The 19,079-nt window shown below is 42.9% G+C and overlaps 1 protein-coding gene and 1 non-coding gene across 3 annotated transcripts in view; both read right to left on the bottom strand.

Moving 5' to 3' along the window:
- Positions 1-586: 586 nt before the first annotated feature.
- RPL5 (ribosomal protein L5) overlaps positions 587-19,079 on the bottom strand; it is a 38,188-nt gene continuing 19,695 nt past the window's right edge. For both annotated transcript variants that reach the window (XM_085602192.1, XM_085602193.1), the window contains exons 5-8: positions 9,290-9,492; positions 6,334-6,511; positions 1,865-1,953; positions 587-746 (exon numbers count right to left, since the gene is read on the bottom strand). In XM_085602192.1, coding sequence (XP_085458318.1) covers positions 647-746; positions 1,865-1,953; positions 6,334-6,511; positions 9,290-9,492 — 570 coding nt within the window. In that variant the 3' untranslated portion in view covers positions 587-646. The remainder of the gene's footprint in view (positions 747-1,864; positions 1,954-6,333; positions 6,512-9,289; positions 9,493-19,079) is intronic.
- Positions 4,005-4,090, bottom strand: LOC146834688 (small nucleolar RNA SNORD21). Its single transcript, XR_014960958.1, has one exon. It is a non-coding gene; the product is annotated as a small nucleolar RNA SNORD21 (small nucleolar RNA).

Here is a 19,079-nt window from a genome sequence, read left to right as displayed (position 1 = left end):
CTGAGCCTCTGAGGAGAAGGTTCTAGAGGGTGCTTGCGCCTGATTGGCTAGAGTTTGGACTAAAATGACAAGGATATGTCAGTAAATTGATTCTTTTTCTCCATGCTTTCCTATGTGTCAATGCTATCCTATGGTATTTTCACTTGATATGTTATTTTGAATTATATATAAAGTTTATTTGGATATGTATATGTTATTATGTGGTTATGTATGTATATGTATATACATGACGCTTATTGCTTTTTATATACCGTGGGACTCCCACTTCTACGACGGGGAATATTCAAGCATGTGAATCTATGAAAGACACCCCAAATACTGGAGAACTCCCCACATCACAGCCCCAGTGGGCATGTGAAAGATGGCACGCCAGGGTGTATTTTAACCATTACATGAAGAAAAACATTACTACTTTAAAGTTGCCTTACTGGCAAGTCTAGTGTGGTACAAAATTTCCCACCGAGAACTCCGCATAATATAAGGTGAACCAAAATTCTATTCTATTTTCAGGATGTCAACCTGTGAAAAACAAAATCGCTTCGAATTTAAAGCGCAAAGATAAAGAGGTCTACAAAAAAAACAAAAGTTTGGGTTCAATATATTTATTTTTAGCATTTTATCTTTGTAGAAAATTGAGAAAATCATTTTAACTATCTGCAGCTTGCTGCTGTGCTCTGAGGAAGCTTGCTTTCTTCTGAGCCACACGATCCTTTTTCTGAGCCAGAGACAGTTTTGCACGATTCCACCTATAATCAAACAAACAAAACTGTAAGCAAACTTATGCTGGGACAAATGATCTGTTGCATTAACTGAAAGGGTGCACTACAACCTTATATCAAAAGAGGTACATTTCCGAAGAGTAAGAAATGAATTCTAGCAAAAATGGCTCCCAATGTTTTCACTCAGCAGTGGAATATAGCTTATACGCAAGCTGACATTTGTGCACAGGAACCTTTTACCTAATGTATGTAGGGTAGTAAATTATCTACCCTCTGCTTCCTACAAGAAGCCACAATATTTTACAAGTTTCCATAAAACTACAATTAGAGAGGTTCAGCTTGCAAGGACGAGACGCCTATAACAAATGAAATCCATGTAATCGTGGTGTGACTGAATAATCTCTGGAATTTGTTATGTATGGCTATCTTTATTTCTTGAAAGGATTTTTTTTTTTAAAGATAAAACAAAAACACTACAAGCGGAATACACGGCAAAGCAATTACAATGTAATTCTCAGAACAAACCCTCGCCTAGTTCATATGTGAAAATATAGTGTGTTTTAGTGCAGTCTCATTCGGTATATAATAACTCTGGATAATCAGGAAGTGAACTACTACATGCTTAACACTTGCAAAACAAATGCATTTATCACACATTAAAATTTAGGTCTGAAGCTGCGTTATAAATGTTAGTTTGTCGGCCTGCCCATCTTTATAGCACTATGAAATGCTTCTTGATATGGGTCCTTAAGTACACCTGCAGCAGCCCAACATACATAGATACATACACGGTCATGTGATAACATTTCAAGGACCTTTGACTTTCAGTTGGCAGAATCTCAACCGTAAAAAGGCATCTAAAAAACGTTTTTTTTTTAAACAACGAACTGCTCTCGAGCTGCACAGCAAACCTGAAAAATGGTTCTTTAACGATGGGATATTACAACGGAGTCCGTGAAAGGCGCTTCGAAGAGGACCAGCCGACGCTTAAAGAAAGGTATCTATAGAAGTACTTCATACAGCCAATAGCTGAACAAACCAAACCTGGATGGACATTTAAGAGGAGGAGCTTGGAAAAGGTAGGGTAAACTGCTTGGAACAGTTTACCAAAAAGTTACTTTGCATAAAATCTGAGACCACATTACCTCTTCTTTTTAACTTCTTTTGCTGGCTTCTTTTCATGAACTGGATTCTCACGTATACCAGCATGGGCTTTTTTGTACATTTCTTCCATCTGATAAAGATCAAACAAGTGTTAAGTTCAAACAAACAAGTATACACAAAGATGGCATACAAGGCCCCCACACTAAAAAGGAGGATGCCAGACTACTCCATATAAATTATGTTTTCCTAAATTTGTTACATTTCATCAATAACTAAGTCACAAATATACAGTAGGTGACCCCCGTTTCATTGTTTAACAGGGAATACGATAGTTTATCCATGCTGTAGCAGACTGCAAAGAGGTACAGTACTCCAGCCACGGCCCGTGCAGGTAAGAACGGTGGGGCAGGGAATTTGGACGGACGATGGAAAGTAATTAATTCAATGTTACCTAATCATCATCCGTCGAAATCCCCCTTCACCCGGCCCCACTGCTCTAAACTGCACGGGCCGTGGCTGCAGTCAGGGATGTGGAATTCCTATGGCCCAACGCCCAGGACATTGTTTGGGGTCATGGACAACAAATTTTCATTTGTATTTTGTCCTTAGGACAAGTAGGCCCAACCCTTTGGCTGCCAGTTTGCAGTACTACATTATTGATCAGGGAAAGGCACTGTCTCCAGTTTTAAGGTAATATTTTTGTCCATATGTTAATGCTGTTCAAACTTGTATTTATGGTTCATTAATTGAAAGTCTTTATTATTAGGGTGAACTCTAAGTAAATGTTGTAAGCTCTGACTGCACTACGGACAGTGGTTTCAGTATAAAAATGTGTACACACGTTTTCAAAGTTTAGCAATATGAGGCTATGTATAATGCTATCAGAATGTGCTCTGACTTGATGTAAATATTTGCTGAACCTTGAAAGAAAGATCGATTCTTTGCTTTCAAAATAAAATATTCATACAAAAATGAAAGCAGGGAAAACACATTTTGCAAAACTATTGTAAAATTCCAGGTACCATTACTTTGCAGCATAATGTAGTAACATGTGTTGATGCATGCTAGTATTTCCCAAAAATATTCATAATGGAAAATCAGTGTAACCAGTTTCAATGATATTATGGGAAACCCAAATAAACAAGCATTGGCAAAGCCAGTAGGTCTGAAATTGGTGGTCAGCTTTTTAGCTTTGTCAATGTGAGAATTGTTTTGGCATGGTTTTTGTAAAACCTTAGTGTGGGAGCTGCCGGGCCTTCACCAATATAAACATTGGCAAAAGCAAAAATAGTTTTTGGTCTCAAAGCACACACTGACAGTAGTTACTGGCACTGAACAAAACTACTTTGTGTACAGATATGCTCCTTGTGAATGAGCAAACTGCTGTCACTCACAGTAAAGCCAGCAGATCTAGCGAGAGACAGACAGAATTTTAATAAAATAAAAGGTCATGGTCCACACCAGACCAAATTAGGGGCTTAATCAAAAAGCATTTCCTATTTCCATACTAAAAACATGGAGATTAAGGGCTAACAATTAGCAATAAATCTTCACAATTTAAAACAGCAACTGATTTATCAAGAATTTACTGATTTATCTGAGTTTCCAAGAGTCTCCTTTGTTGCACTGAATTCTAGTAAAACTTTTGATGCTGCTGAAAATCAGAAATTTTGTAAAGAGGGGATAGTTTGTACGAAAGGCCATCTGTTGAGCAACTGTCCTGCTCGAACGGCTGTACTCAAGCTGTACTTCACATGATGTTTGACATGCGATAAGCTTCTGCTCTAACCTGGTCTCATACCGTTGCAGCATATACTATGTATATCTAAATGAAGCTACTGCTTCATTGGCTGGATTCCATCACTAGGTTTTACACCCTTACTGTTAGCAAAATATTAATGTTTTACGCCTTGTCAAATCCTGAACAAATGATATACTATTCAATGTCCCTTTACAAACAGAATCTCTACTAACACACGGGGGTAAGTAGAGATCTCCCTTGCTTTAGAAAACCCCCTTGGCAAGTTGTAGAAAAAAAGGACCAAGCTCCAAAATTAACAGGTTCTGGGAGCACAGGTTAACAACATAAGGTTGCAAGACATCAACCAACTGCAAAGAAGAGGTGGTAACAAAATCACTTACACAATCCCTACCTGGAACATTCATACATGCTGCATACCAGCTGCTATCAGTCCCGTCTTGAAACATCACATGCTGACGAAGGACCAACTACAGAGAGCTCAGTCGTTTTGGGATCATCATATAGCAGCTAGATTTCTGAAGCAGACATTTGTCAAGCACACCACTAGCAGAAAAACATAACAGGTCCTCTTGAAACTAAATTAAAGTTGGAGGATGGACTTCCGCAACAATGTTAAGCTTCTAGCTCGTTTAGGACTCAAATTAGTGAAAATGGCAAATCCAAACACTAGTCAAGCAACAAGAGTAGACCATGCCAGGTCTCATACTCCGTCGAAACATATGGGGCCACCAATGGAAAAGGGGGGGTGGGAAAGAAAGCAAGTTACTAGTTTTCTTAGTTTCAACTGTAAAATAAGATTTTGCAAATTAACAAGAAAAATTAAGGTCTCCTTAAAAAAAAAAAAATTGTAAACGCAAGTTCTCTTCTTGCTGTGACAAATGTCGGTCTACGTGGAAAAATAAGCCCACTGGGCCTGGACGCCTGAATCATGAACTAACAATACCTTATGTATCATGTATTTGAGAAATGCCAATAAAGTTTGTTTAAAAAAAAACTTTGCCAATGTTTCCAACGCATTTTGGTACTAAACAATTAGAACATGTTCACTTGCGCAACGCTACTTGTTCCACACTGAGTCACATTAACCATATCATAAACTCGGTCCAACACACTACTTGTTTGAAAAGAACAATGGCCTTTTCAATAAGTTCTGAGAAGAAAGTCGCAACACTTGAATGTTCAATACTAAGCATTACATAATTTGGAGGTGGATGTGAACACAACACGTTAGACCACCAGTGGGTATCAAAAAAAAAAGGGAACACATTTAGTCAACATGCATTACTGATACTCCCAAAAGTAAACAGCTTGGGGAGAGGAGTTGGCCAAACTCCTCGGGCGGTCGACCTCGAATCTGGGTAACTGGGTTCGAGTCTCGGCAATGACACTGAACATTCTGTGATTCTGGGAAAATCACTCAATCTCCCTGTGCCTAACAAAAATTCATGTGTGTCCTCATAACGTAACTGGTGCTATGTAAAGCGCTCCGATACCCGATTTGGGTCAAGTATGCGCTATATAAAACTGCACAAAAAAAAAAAGCAAAGACAAGAGATTGGGTTGGTAGTTGCTGCAAATAGGGTACACTTACCCCAACCAAGAGCATTAATATACTTGCCAAAAAGTAACTGCTTAATAAGAGAAACCTTCAGAAAATACTCCAGGGGAAGGCTAATTAGTCAGAGCAGGATTGCCTGTGGGTCGTAGCGATATAATTTGCCAAACGGTCAAAATACTGCGACATGAAGAGACTGAAGCCACTCTTATGTAGTAAAGAGCACTCAAAATCTGTGAAGGTGGAACTTGCATGGGAGGCTTTCCTCGTACCAAGAACTAGGAGGCGGCCACTAGGTTAATGGCAAACAATGTGGGACAATATAGCTTTGATATAGTGAGCATACTCCCAAATCTACATACAGAATGGTTTAAGGTAGAAGTTGATCACTGCTCACATTCATTCATATTCTGAACAAGAACCAGGTTTGTAGATGCACAATAGCTCATAATTTAAGATTGAAAGTAAGGAAACCCCACATTGAATAAGCATTACAACTTTGTTGGTATTAATGAACGAGCAGTTTCGACCAGAGCACTTTCAACACACCCAGTACTTGTTAAACGGCTGCATTCATAATTGCAGTACAATTTGTAGATTATCCACCTTCCTGGTGGAAGGCATTACTCTCCCCAACCTATTAATCAAAGGCTACTGAACTACTAGACCAAACGTTAGTATAACCTCAATGGATTGATTCAAGGTTTAAATACAGATCCAGGGACAAGTAATACCACAAATTAACTCTTACTACAAAACCACTAATAGCTTTCCAGTCCTCCCCAGGATGCTCATTTCTCTACACTTCAGCCGAAGTTCATTAACTGTGGATAATCATACATAAGGTTGTGCAGGAAGAGGCAGAGAACAAAGCTGCACATTAACCACAGCTCCCGGACCTCTGGATTCATAAGTCAAACAGTGTGGAATACTTTAAATCCTAGTGAACTAAATCGCCCCAAACAGCAGCTACAATGGGATTACAGCAGCATTCAAGTGGACATTTGTAATAGGTTATATTTATCAAACCCCACCATTTGCACTTGGTTCCTTCCCACAACTATTTTTCATTTGCACACCCATTTATTCTCATTGGTGAATATCTGGCTGTTAAAAATATGTTTCCAATAGGGTCTGCTTTTTGTTTTGTGACTTAGTGCACCCAGAGTCTCAAGAAAAATTAATGTGAAAACCTGGTCGGGTGCAACATTGTTCTTAATGTATTGCGAGAACTGTTTTTTATACGCATCCTCGTCTTCCTCCATCAAATAGCGGATGTAGTCTGCTACATTTTGTCCCAGGATGTGCTTGCGGTGGACTTCGGCATTAAACTCTTTGCTTTCAGAGTCATAGCCAGGGAACCGCTTTGTGCTGAAAAGAAAATTAAAGACCTTTCAGTACCAAGCAGAAATAACCCAATTACAGCTCAAAAGTAAATCCTGATCAGTCCTGTCTGCAGTCAGCTTGGAATCATACTGCAGTAAAACAGTTCAACATTTTAACAGCAGAAGAAAATAATTCTGTAAAATATTAAGGTTATGACAAATTAAACTGGTAAATCAAGTAATACAGGAGGGGGGGGTACGTAACGGTCAGCAATTCATCAAATATAACTCATCACAAGCCTCGCGACAACCAAAACACCGAAATAACTACCCGGACAAAGACCCAAGACTCCTTTAAGTATCATCTGAAGAAACATTTCAAAGACACTTGTTGACAATGTCCATGTGGCTGTTCCAATAATGTTCAGAAATATTCATCCCTTGGAGAAAGTGTGCCACAGGAGTCCAAGATGGTCCTCATGGAATTAATCTTATGGCAACGACAATTTAAGTTCTGAATATTTCCATTTCACAAGCTTGTCTAACCCAGTCCAAGTGGAAACAATTCGCCGTGAGGTCAGTAGACCAGAAAGGAACGTTTTAGGCTGGATTTAACTGCCCATTGGGTTAAGGCCTCTGAAATATGGGTTGCTGTCTGTAGCTGGACTCCGAATGAATACAAGTAGATTCCATTAAACAGACAAATGGAAGAGTTTTAATATTGTGGCAGGAATAACTTCTTAAATTCTTAATCCTTCTAAATAGGAAGCAAAGCATGGTCTCAAATTCACCATTTCCTGCCACAGACAATTACACAACTGTTAAACGGCCAGTCGAGCCATCTTGGGCAAGAAACAAATGTGGCAAAACATAATCAAGCCAATTTAAGTACTTGTCCACCAGTGTTTAAAAATATGGTCTTTGAGTGAGCTTTCAGGTTTCAACTCCCAAATAGTCACAGAAAGAAAAAAGAAAAAGATAGAAAAAAAACAAAACAAACACTTGGATACAAAGGGGGGAAAAAAAGAAACAGCAGGGTGTTTGAGCCACCCTTGTAACCAGAGCTCTGGTCATGTGTCTTAGTTAGGCCTATGTAGAAACACTGCCATCTTTCACCACATACGCGTTTAAGTTGCCTTCCCCTTCACACAATAACCTTTTACACATTTGCGTGCGTGACAATGCTGGATTGGCTTCTTTGAAACTGCTTTGCTTATAGATTCCACTGCGCGAGACCATCACGACTCCTTGAACATCATGTACAAGGAGTCGGCACATTGTGCAAATTTCATTCAATTTTTCATCCATGAGGCAACACAGCTCTCTATAAACCATAACAATACTGGCCTGACGGAGGACTCGCAAGGATGCTTTTCATTATAAATAAAAAAGCATTTCCGGGATTAGGCAGAGGAACACTAAGCTGTCATTCGTGAGGTCTCTACACGCTAAAGCTTTATGCCCAGCAGCTTGCCGATATCTCTGCGGCAGGTGTCCAGCACGTGACCACGACGGGGGACTCGCATTCTTTCCTTTCAGGTAACAGGGGGTGGATCATCCAGTAGAGATTCTTGACAACACACATGCACCCTAGACAATTAGGTGTGGGGACGCACAGCAGGAGTACAACAGATACATATAACGTTTTAGATGTCTGCATATATACAATGTTTAGCACAATGATGGAACTTTTTATTCTGTTCACTGTCGTAGTACTTCAAATAACGTATTTGTTCAAGTCTATTGCTCACTGCAGCACATTTTACCCAAGAATCACATTGGTTCAATAATCACTGAAAACGCCCCACTGTGTATTCCATGTAGAATTCTCGGAGTGTAAGACAGCACGAGTGGCTGAGCAGAAAGGCTCTAAATCAGTTACCACGATTTGGGGGGTGGGAGGGGATGGGAGGTTGCCAGAAACATTTGCTACCCACCCAGGGTTAGGGGACTTATGGTGGCACTGAGAGCTAGCAGGCCTATAGGAAAACATGAGGGACTAGCACCATCCCAGCAGTTACGCCGTCCACAAACGCGTAGTTCCTACTGTAGGGTGGCAACTATATGACATGGTGGCACCAGTGTTGGTTAGGTTCTTATTTTAATGGATCGCTCAATCGTGCCTACTCTCCTCCAAACTGGAGAAGCCCGTGGTAGTAGGGAAATTGCTCCTCAGATGAGTAGGTAAGTTATGTATTGGCTGCAGGAAGGTCAAGCTTACACCTTTAAAAAAAAATTTATTTCATGCTTTGTATACCCACTCTGCAATTCATTTTTTTATTTTGGCTGGATACAAAGATCCTCAGGCATTAAACATTGCACAGAACTGAGGGCATGCGGTTACTCAAACTATTACACCATGGTCTCACACCCAGGGGTGGAGAGGTTACCTTTGTAGGTGAGGCACATAAAGCTTTTAGGACACAGGTGTTCTATTCTTGGGTTACATTCCTGGCTGCAGACGGGCCTTACACAATTACTTCACAACTACTCTAAGGATGAAATAACTATACTCCATATTAAGAAATAGAAATACCCCACTTAGAGAACACAAATTGGTTTAAAGCCACCCTTCCACACAACAACAAACGTTAGACTCAACGCAATTCCTACTGTAGGGTGGAAACTACACAACACTAAGATCAATCAATGGAATGTAAGGCAAGGACAAATGTAGCGCCAGGCATCTGCAATGCGCACATACAAAAAATTAAAAGAAGTTTACATGCTAATGCAAAAGGTTTCAAACTTGTCATGACGGCTGGTGCAGAAAACACTTCAAGCTTGTAGTGTTGAGGCTTTGTGCAAGATGGTATATAATTACCTATGGGGAATGGACAGTCCACCATCCACTGCTCCCTTGAGGGCTCCAAAAACTTTGTTTCCAGTGGTGGTTCTGGCAAGGCCAGCATCCAGATAGCAAGTAAAGGCACCAGGTTGCCCATCTATGCTCTCCACGTTGTATTCATCACCGGTCACTTCCACTTGGCCTTCATAGATTTTGTCCAAGCTAAATTTATGGAGAATCTGAAAGACACGGACAGATATTTTACATTACAGAATACTTTGTAACAATGAAGAGGAAACTGCTTCAACTGACAAATCAGAAACATTAGTACACTGCAAGACAAATTCTGAAACGCGCAATCTAGACTATTTCGATCCCCAATAATCATTTCCCTATTTAAAGTACTGATCTAATGGCACACGATTTTCATGAATCCTTTGTTTGTTGAGCAATCTCTAATAGAACCTGCATTTTCCAAAGATTCTCCTTCTAGAGATTGACCTCTTACAGTGGCCTTCCACATGTGGGAGAGCAATGCTTGAAGGTAGCAGGGGCTATGGACAACAACACAGCTAACAAAGTATGCCAATATGGCCAGTGAAATCCATTTAAACTCCACGGCGACAAGTCTCTACTTCCCTGTTCAGCTTCAAGCAATTCAGAAAAGTTTCCACAAAGCCATTTCAACCTCCTCCACATTGGCATCCGGTCTACCATAAAATGTCTTTCAGGGAGACGCATTTCCCAGCAGTATCTCGCCGCTTAATGCAGCTGTTCCGACACTCTGCTAATCACCTAAATATCTGCAGCCATGTGTATTCACTATTTTAGTCCAAAAACCTACTGAACCCAAAAATACTATGCTCAGTATAGCACTCCAATATTTCTAGGTTTATGATTCTGGTCAACCACAAGAAAAGAACAAGCATTTACAATGCAACGGTCTCGGCATTGTTAAAGTTAGAGCTATTGCCATTGCTCAGGACAATGCCGTTTCTTTAAATGTTTTAAAAACAAAAAACAAACAAAAATAATGTCATGAGCAATGCCAATAGCTCTAACTTTACCAATGCCGAAACCATTGCATTGTAAATGCTTGTTATCACATTAGGATTACAATAAAGATGTATAAAAATGAAGCTTCGTTTCGTGCAAACCGTTGTGGTAGAAAATTGGTTTAAAAATTCCTGACATAATAAAGTTGCAGTTTCCATTTTTACAACCCAGAAAATAAGTGGCCAGCGGCATATCGACCCCCACTCAATTTTGCTCAGTACCTGCAACATGTGTGCTTTCAAATGTTCCCTGCTGATTTAAGGTCTCTTCAACTAAGGTTTTCAGATCTTTTTATTGGCTTATGTAAAAGACAAATCGGCTTTCTTGCTGTGTACAGCTCACCTTTACTTATGCAGGCAGCCCTTCCCTACATGCCCCGACTTAAAACAGATCGTGAACCCTAGTAGTAGGCACTCTGCATTTGGGCGCTAGACGGAGGCAACTTAAAAATAAATCTTTGCGAGAAGTTCCCAACACCTGCCTCTAAAATTAGTCAATACGCCGTGCCGATTTCCGACTAACGTTACTTGTCCTTTATGCACTATATTTCTATGGGAGAGATTACCTCCACCAACCAGTCCTCTCTTTGACATGTCAACACACAAGAGGAGGTGGAGCGCGGAGAGTTGTCACTGGCGTGCGAAAACACATTTACTTACTTCCTACGTTGCAGATTGAAGCTCTAGCGTCGTGATCACAACAGCCGACTTGCAATGGCCTGAACTGTCACTCGCTAATACAGGACTGAAAAATCGACTTTATGACACAGGCATTGTTAATTCAACTACCCTGTTTGTTTTTCATCATATTAATGCGAGTAACCTCTATTTCACTGGACCATCAAGGTAACATAATAAAGTTAACTTAAACAAGCAATAATGTTAACTCATACCGTCAGCTCAGAGCTCACACGTGCAGGTAGCGACCACCTCCAATTTCCAAGGCGTCTAGCGTCACAAACATGGTCATAGCAATAGAAGAAAGACTGTAGCGGCTAATTGTAAGATCAAGCATGGAGGCGGAGGCAAGAGGTGCCCCGTTCTCTTCTCGTTCATTGAACTGCAGTGAGCCTAACTACCGCGCGCCATGGTAAAGAAAGTTGCAAGCAGGTAGAACTTACAAGATGGTACGTTCCACAGCGGCTTTTTCCCCACCCCTTTAAGGGGGGCTCGCGCTCCGCTCGTTGGTGCGTACCAACGCACGAGCCAGCTGGAGGGGCAGGGGCGAGGAATGAGGAGATTACTTCTTCAGTCTTTTGTCTCCGTGCCGAGTAGCTGATTGGCTATGTAAGCGGTCGAATCCAAGAGAGCCGAGGAGTACCGGCTCGACGCTCCGAAAGTAAAAGAGATAGCGTGTGTGCGCGGGAGCAACGCCGGGGCACCACCGCCTTTCTCCGAGGCACAGCAGAAAATGCCTCGGAGAAAGGGAGTGTCCTTTTCGGATTGGGGGGCGTGTTTTGCTGTTGTCTCCTCCCTGAGACTTCTCGCAAAAAACACGCCCCCCGATCCGAAAAGGACGGGGCCTAATCGGAGTGACTGGACCTCTTCTCCAGTGGCTGGCCAGCATTTACGAGGCCAGCCAATGGAGAACAGGAGAGAAGAGGGGCGGGTGCAAGCCCCTCTTCTCAAAGTCACTCCAACTCATTAAATCTCGGAGCGAGACTGCGCAAGCGCAGCCTTTCGCAGCCGAGACCTAAAAATTAGCACCCGTGGTAATGAGAAAATTGTGGGAAAGAATCTCAGGGTAAAATAATGTTACTACCACCCCAGCAAGTACAACGGATTCAGGGGACGTGGGCACTGTTGGATAACGCCAGTTTCAATTGTTAAAATGAAAGTTCCAATTCTAACATTCATTAAAAAAAAAAAAAAAAAAAAAAAACTGGTCTTCAATGCTTCGCATAACCAATTAAGAACCAGATCTGCTCCACAAGATACAGCTTAGAGAAACTATACTCCATCTATCAAGAACAGCTATGGAACATCGTTCCTAGGATGATTAAATGTAGTCAATGACTTCCAAACCAAAAGCAAACCATGTGCAGCAATTCTTAACCAGAATTGTTAAATAGTACTACACCAATATTTAATTGCACAGTACCAGTGTAATTCTTAACCAACTTCAGAACTGACGACCATGCTAAAATAAAGCAAACTTTCAGTTCAATCCCTTACTCATTGGAATTAAGCACCTCTGCCAGCCAACACCGCTTTAACATTTGATAACTGTGCATCACAGGTTTCAGAAATTGAATCATAACTTGCTCCATCAATAAATCTTGGATCCTCTGACTAACTACTGTCTACTCAACAAAAGATCAACTGGGTTGATAAAATGACCTCATTCACCCCTAGTCCAAAAACTTGCCAGAATAAAATACAAACTATCATATCGAATACTTGTGTTGCACCCCAAATTTTGTTTAGCCAACTTACGCTTGAAGAACCAAAAACAAATACAAGTCAAAGATGTTTTTAATCCTACTCCGGATTAAAGGCCACAACCTGGAACCATTCCCACCAGACACTCGGACCAAATCATTGCCCTTTAAAGAATAGTCAGAAAACCCATTCACCTTTGGAACGTTTTGTAAACCGGATTACTCAGGTTTTTTAAATTTATTGGTTTTGACAAATAACCAATGTACCAACAAAACTCAGCGACTGAGCATGCAGACAGATTGACCGAAGAGCAGGGAGAACTGGTGTTAAAGTCCTAGTAGATTGTGGATATGTCCGTTTTTCTGGTCCGCAGACAGTAGCTAGTCTGGGAAAAACCAGTTTGACACAAAACTCCGCCAGTCCACAAGATTGTCCCTTTAGTTACTTATCCTTCCACACCAACTTCAGATTCCCTTCTATAGGTGTACAAACATATTTCGCCTATTCAACCAACCCAGGGAGTTCATGTCTTGTACAACTAACAGCAATTTCCTCTTGACTGTGCAACAAGCTTCATTGCTTGCACTATTATAGTTTATTCTTTAACGCACTAGGCACCAAGAAGCAGGTCAGAGGTAGGACAGAAGGCATGACTTTTTAAAAGACTGCTAGTATCGAAAAATACAAGGACATTGGTGCAATCTCCCATGGATGTACCCATTAAATAAAAAAGAAAAAATTTATACTCACACATTCCTAGAATTGACAATTGCCTACTAGACTCACTAAAGTAAAGACCAGAGAATGTTCCTCTGGTACTTGGCATTGAACAGTGGGGATAAAATATAACAAGCATTTGCAATGCAATAGGTCTCGCATTTACACGAGTTTGAGCTATTGGCATTGTAAATGACAATGCCTTTTATTTATATTTTGGTTTAAAAATAAATAAAAGGCATGGTCATTTACAATGCCAGTAGCTTAAACTTGTGTAAATGTGAGACCTGTTGCATTGCAAATGCGTGTCTGCATTGGGACGGGTGATGTGGCATTGGAATATCCTCTGGGTGGAAAGCAGCAAGCAACCAACCTCCCTACAAGGTGTGACAAATCGAAAATCTGTGCACCTGTTCTTGCTGTTAATTGCCTGTATGAAGGAGACCTTAATTCCACACCCACAAGAAAACCGTGCTCTTTACAGAAACACATGCAATGCCCTCCCAAGAAGGGGGATAAAAGAAAACCAACTTTTCAACATGTGTGCATTTTCAAAATGTTAGTTAGTGAGAGACAGACACGAGTGTCTTTCCGTAAACGCGGAGGAGATCATGGTTCCTTACAAAGAATCAATAGTGTTGACTACATTGTGGTGGTGGTGTAAAATCGGAAATATATATTTTTTTCTTTTAACCCACAATTGGCAGAGGCGTCATGGGGAAGCAAACAGTGCATTTCTCCGTCTGTGGGGTGTAATGCTAGATAATTTTTTTGGGGCGGGTTGGACATTAATGGAGGCGTGTATCAGGCGATGCATTGGCGTACATTAAGAACAAACACCGGGGTGCGCATTCCCCCACTGTAGAGAAGCCGCCCCCCTCCCCCCGGAGGTGTTTACAGCTCACCAGTGTTAAAAACAGCTCAGCAGGGGCACAACATCCGCCTGTACCAGACGTGCACGTCCAACCTCAGCAACACGGGGAGAGGGGCCAGAGGATGCCTACGGCATTGTTCTTCCTAAGGCCTCTCGGCACACACATCTTACTGCCAACATGTGTCAATTACAGCGTTACAGACCGACGCATGCGTGGACGCGCTTCACAAATACTCGTGATATTGGGGACTTGACCCCCATCAGTAGTGGCGAGGTCTCCTTGAGTGCGCCCCTAAAACAATTAATTTCTAGCGACACCAGTAGGTGTCTCCTAAGAAAGGGTTTGGCAACCTGCACTCGCGTGTTTTTTGTAAAATGAATCGCTCCTGTGGTGAGGAGGCTTCATGGCACTATTTCCAAGGCCAGTGGAATTATGAGAGTCTGCCTGCGCCTGTGGTGTTTTCCACATAGTTATGGATTTACCACATTTGACGCACAATCCATTATCTGCAGATTTGAACCCCGAAAAATATTTCTAGCTGAAACGTATCAAAAGTTATTAGAAATGTGGCTACCGCGGTTGCCACAAAGTGGAGGACCCTTTGAAAACGTGGACTGGTCGCCTTCCGTTGCTTATTGCAGTATCTGGGTGTTAAACAGATACACGCGAATGAGAGCTTAATTCAGACAGGGTTAGCATTTGTAAAAATAACCAGACAGCTTTAGCATGTGTAGAAATAATTAACAATACAATCACAAAAGGTGTTGCATTATGCTGAATGTGCCTTTTCTTGTTGTATAATTTAATTAACCCTGCCGCATAATTACAGCCTACATTGCGCCCCTAGGCACACAGCACTCGGACACCACTCATTGGTTTCACAGGTACTGTAAGGGTACCTCTACTCCCAGCGATGTTCCTGTGGGCTCGCCTCGGTATGTGGCACTTCTATTTCTGCAGTCCAAAAGGTTGTGTTGGCAGCGGCAGGCCGCTTTGTGTCTGTCAAGGAAGTGAGATCAGCGAGCTGGGACCGCAGATGCACAGAGAAGTGTTTGGACGAATCCAAGCTCGACAGGGGAGGCGGTCTCAAACATGCATACCTTACAGCCTTTTTCTGATTATCTCATGGCCCTCCGAATCACTTGCAATGTTTGCCAGAGTCACAGGTTTGTATTGCCACCAACTGGAGATATGTGTCAAAGTGGCACGATCCACTAACCCCCCCCCCCCCCACACATCGGAATGGTATGAGCCGAGCTGCACAGCCGGACTGACAACCTAAGGAGTGACGCACCCTAAGTAGGAAACACTGAAGTGGCAGTTGGAGCTCCGCTGACCTGCACCCCTGGTGGATGGACCCAGCCCCGCCGCTCACCCCCCACCAGACAACCTCGAAGAGCAGAGTGCGTTTTGGGGTGCGTGGCAGCAGAGGCATGAGGACGAGAGAAGGAGGAAAGTGAAGCGGAGGTGTGTTTTATGGGGGGGGGGGGGGGGGGGGGGGGAAGAATGCGCCTGAGGGAAGTAGTGCACAATCTCCTTGGAGAGTGGGAGAGGAATGCACGGAGTGGGGAGTGAAGAAAGGAAGGTGGAGAGGTCAGAGTGAGAAAGGAGGTTATATAGAGAGGGAGTAAAGGAAGTAAAGGTTGGGGTGAAAAAAGTATGAAATACGAGGAACCGCGGGGCAAAGGAAGGAGGAAGTGCAGACGAGCTGATAAACGGAGAAAAGGCTTCGGAGGTCAGAGAAAGACCCACGGTAGACGAGCGAGTAAAACCAGTGGTCGAAGCGGATTAAAAAGTAAGGGAACTGTGACGCTGTGCACAACGGGGGCCGTGCAAGGGGGCGGGGGTCAAAGGCGTGGCTAAAACCACAAAATATTCTGTAACCTTCACCTTCAGGTGTGTACATATAAAATATCACACCGCTTAAATGTAACCAGGCTATAGAGCATGATTCAAAGGCAATGGATGAGCCAATAGTCTCAAAGGCGAGACCTATTGGCTTTGCCAATGCTTGTTGTACAGGGGGGGAGGGGGGGGGGGGGCGGCGGCGAGGTGCGCGCGCGTTAGGCAGCCGCGGATGCAGTGGGGGGGGGTGGGGGGTGGGTCGGCAGCGGCGGGGTGCGCGCGCGCGTCTGTGTGCGTCTGCGCAAGCGCGTCTCAGAAGAGCGTCCACTGACCCCGACCCCAATCGCTATCGCTGCGCGTGCCCCGCTCTGTCTCCCTCGAGAGGCATCTCGGCGACAATAGGTCTCGAGAGCGAGACCTAAAAATCAGCATGTTTAAAGTCAATTCTCAAAAAAAAAAAAACTGTTCTTGAGAAAATGTAACTCCTCCATATAGGCCAACAAAGTAGGAAACGCATTTTGTGTTGCAAATAACTTCGGCGCCGCTTGACAAATCTCTAGGAAACTTTCCCAAAAAAGTGCTCTTTTTTTCTTGTTTGGCATGGAAAGTGTGGGGTGATCTACCAAGCAGGAGCAGCGAAAACTGGAGAGGGGTTCCAAAACAAGTTTCCCCCCTTCATTTTCCAAAAGGAACTTTAGACAGTTGCAGCCCAAACCGCTGCATGGATTTACTCCAAATTTGGCAGTGTGATGGTGTAAATCAGTTCAGTCGTTTTTGAGCAATCAGTGCTCAAAAACATTGTATAAATATCCTTGCAAGGCTGCCGGGCACCCGTTTGATAGAGAGAATCAACACCTTCACTCGACTGAGACAAGATTACATGTTACCGGAGACAGAACGGTACCACTAGATGCAGTTGCGCCACTAGTTTCTACAGCCAGGCATACACACCCATGTAAGCAGAAAGTTGACAAAATATGAAAAATGGCCGATTACAAAGACCACACACAAAAAAACGATTTCAGAGCTCTGACATTCTACGCATGCCAGCCCCTGAGGAATATCCCCTAGTCCGAGGCAGTGGGCGAAGCAGTTAGGGAGGGAACCGTCAAAGAAGGAGTGGGGAGTGTTACTACAGGGCCAAACATACAGCACGGAATCCCGCCAGTAAAAAAATAAATAAATAAAGACTTCAAAATAGCCATGTATTTGTATTCAACACCGGTGCGCCTCAACCAAGGGAATCCGGACCGTAGCCCTACTTGTTGGTGGGGGTGTGAGGAAGTAGGGACATTGCTACGCTTGTTATGGGATTGACTGGTTCTCTTTAACATTGGGGCAAGCAAACAGTACACACTCACACGGGATAGCCTCACAAATTGTGGTATGCGTTAGGGATGGAACGCATTCAGGCCACACTAATGGGCGCGGGGTCCGGTTTTGGGGGGGGGGGGGGGAGGTGTGGAAGCCGTTGCCGACCCTGCTGTCCACCGAATTCAACAAAACAGCATGTCCACAATACCTCAGCCTCCTTCATTTAACAGCTACAGAAAGTATTCCGGAGACACAGTAAACGTGTTGAGATTAGGGAGTCACAGGGGATGGAGGAACTCTGCATACTAGTGGAGGAAGTGAGGTGGGAGCTTATTTGTTCTAAGTTAAGGGGGCGAGTTTCCAACCTCCGTATACTAGAATGATTTACATAGAAGCACACGCTTGCATGCTCCCGGAGAAGTACACAGACAACGCATGTCAGGACTGAGCGGTATGTACCAAAAGTATCGTTTTGTCCGATGGTTCATGATACATTTGTTGGCAGAGCTATAAATGTGCACACAATGAAACAGCTAATATATTTTTTTTCTTTCAAGTTAAACTAAAAAAAAGTTGTATATCTAGGGTCATGAAGGCTCTGGATCCCGGTAGATCTCAAACTGAGATCAGATTAGATGCAATCACCTCAACCAGGAAGTGGCGGCAGCCATCTTAGGACTCCGGACTATGAGAAAGCAAAAGCTTGAAAAAGACGGGGGGCAGGGGGTACGTGTAGGAATAACCTGACCCCCCCCCCCCCCCAAGCCTGGTGACCAAATCCACTTAATTTTTTAGGTCTCGCGCCTAGCGTTGCACCGCGCAGCAGTGGTCGCGCAGAGAGTCCTTTTGTCCGGGGTTCAGAAATGGACCCTGGAATCATACACGCACGTTTTTTGTTTTGTGTTCTATTATTGGGCTTTTAGTGGCTGTATTTTTTTTTTTTAGACAGAGTACGCAATAGGCCAAAGGTGGGTGCATCGCTCCACCCACGGCCTATTGGTGTCTGGTACCCGCACTAAAGCCTATCTGGTTTCAATTATCGTGCCCAGACACGGGCGCGATAATTGAAAGCATATGGCTGCCTGTGGCGCGCGCACCATTGGCAGCTGTGTCTGCTTCCAAAAGCGATCGCTTTCGGGTTCGCGATCGCTTAACTCGTGGCTTTGCTTTCAGTTTTGCGATCACTTTAATTGTGGCTTTGCGGCTGCAATAGTTTGTTGCTTAATTGGGAGGAATGAGTGGGTAATCTTTACGCGGTTACAAGGCAAAATAAATGAAGGCGGTTACAAGGCAAAGTAAATGAAAATGTGCGGCAAATATTTACTTTGTTACAAGGTAAAATAAATGAAAGCGGTTACAAGGTAAACAAGCATTTGCAATGCAATAGGTCTCGCATTTTCAAGAGTTTGAGCTATTGGCACGGTAAATGACAATGCTTTTTATTTATGCGTTTGAAAACCTGCAGTCTGTGCGTAAACAAGCACTTTGTACTTCTATTCCTTAATTATGAGAAGCAAGGCTGGCAGTCTTAGGCTGCCAGCCTTGCTTCTCGTAAGCAAGGCTATACGTACAAAGTGCGTGTTTATGCACCGCTTGCAAGTTTTCAAAACAAATTAATAAAAGCAGGGCTCAAAAAAT

Source organism: Triturus cristatus, chromosome 4_2 (genome assembly GCF_964204655.1).
Source record: "Triturus cristatus chromosome 4_2, aTriCri1.1, whole genome shotgun sequence".
In the NCBI taxonomy this organism is placed as follows: Eukaryota; Metazoa; Chordata; class Amphibia; order Caudata; family Salamandridae; genus Triturus; species Triturus cristatus.
The sequence above is the reverse complement of the archived record's forward strand: the minus strand, read 5'-3'. Positions and strand labels throughout refer to the sequence as shown.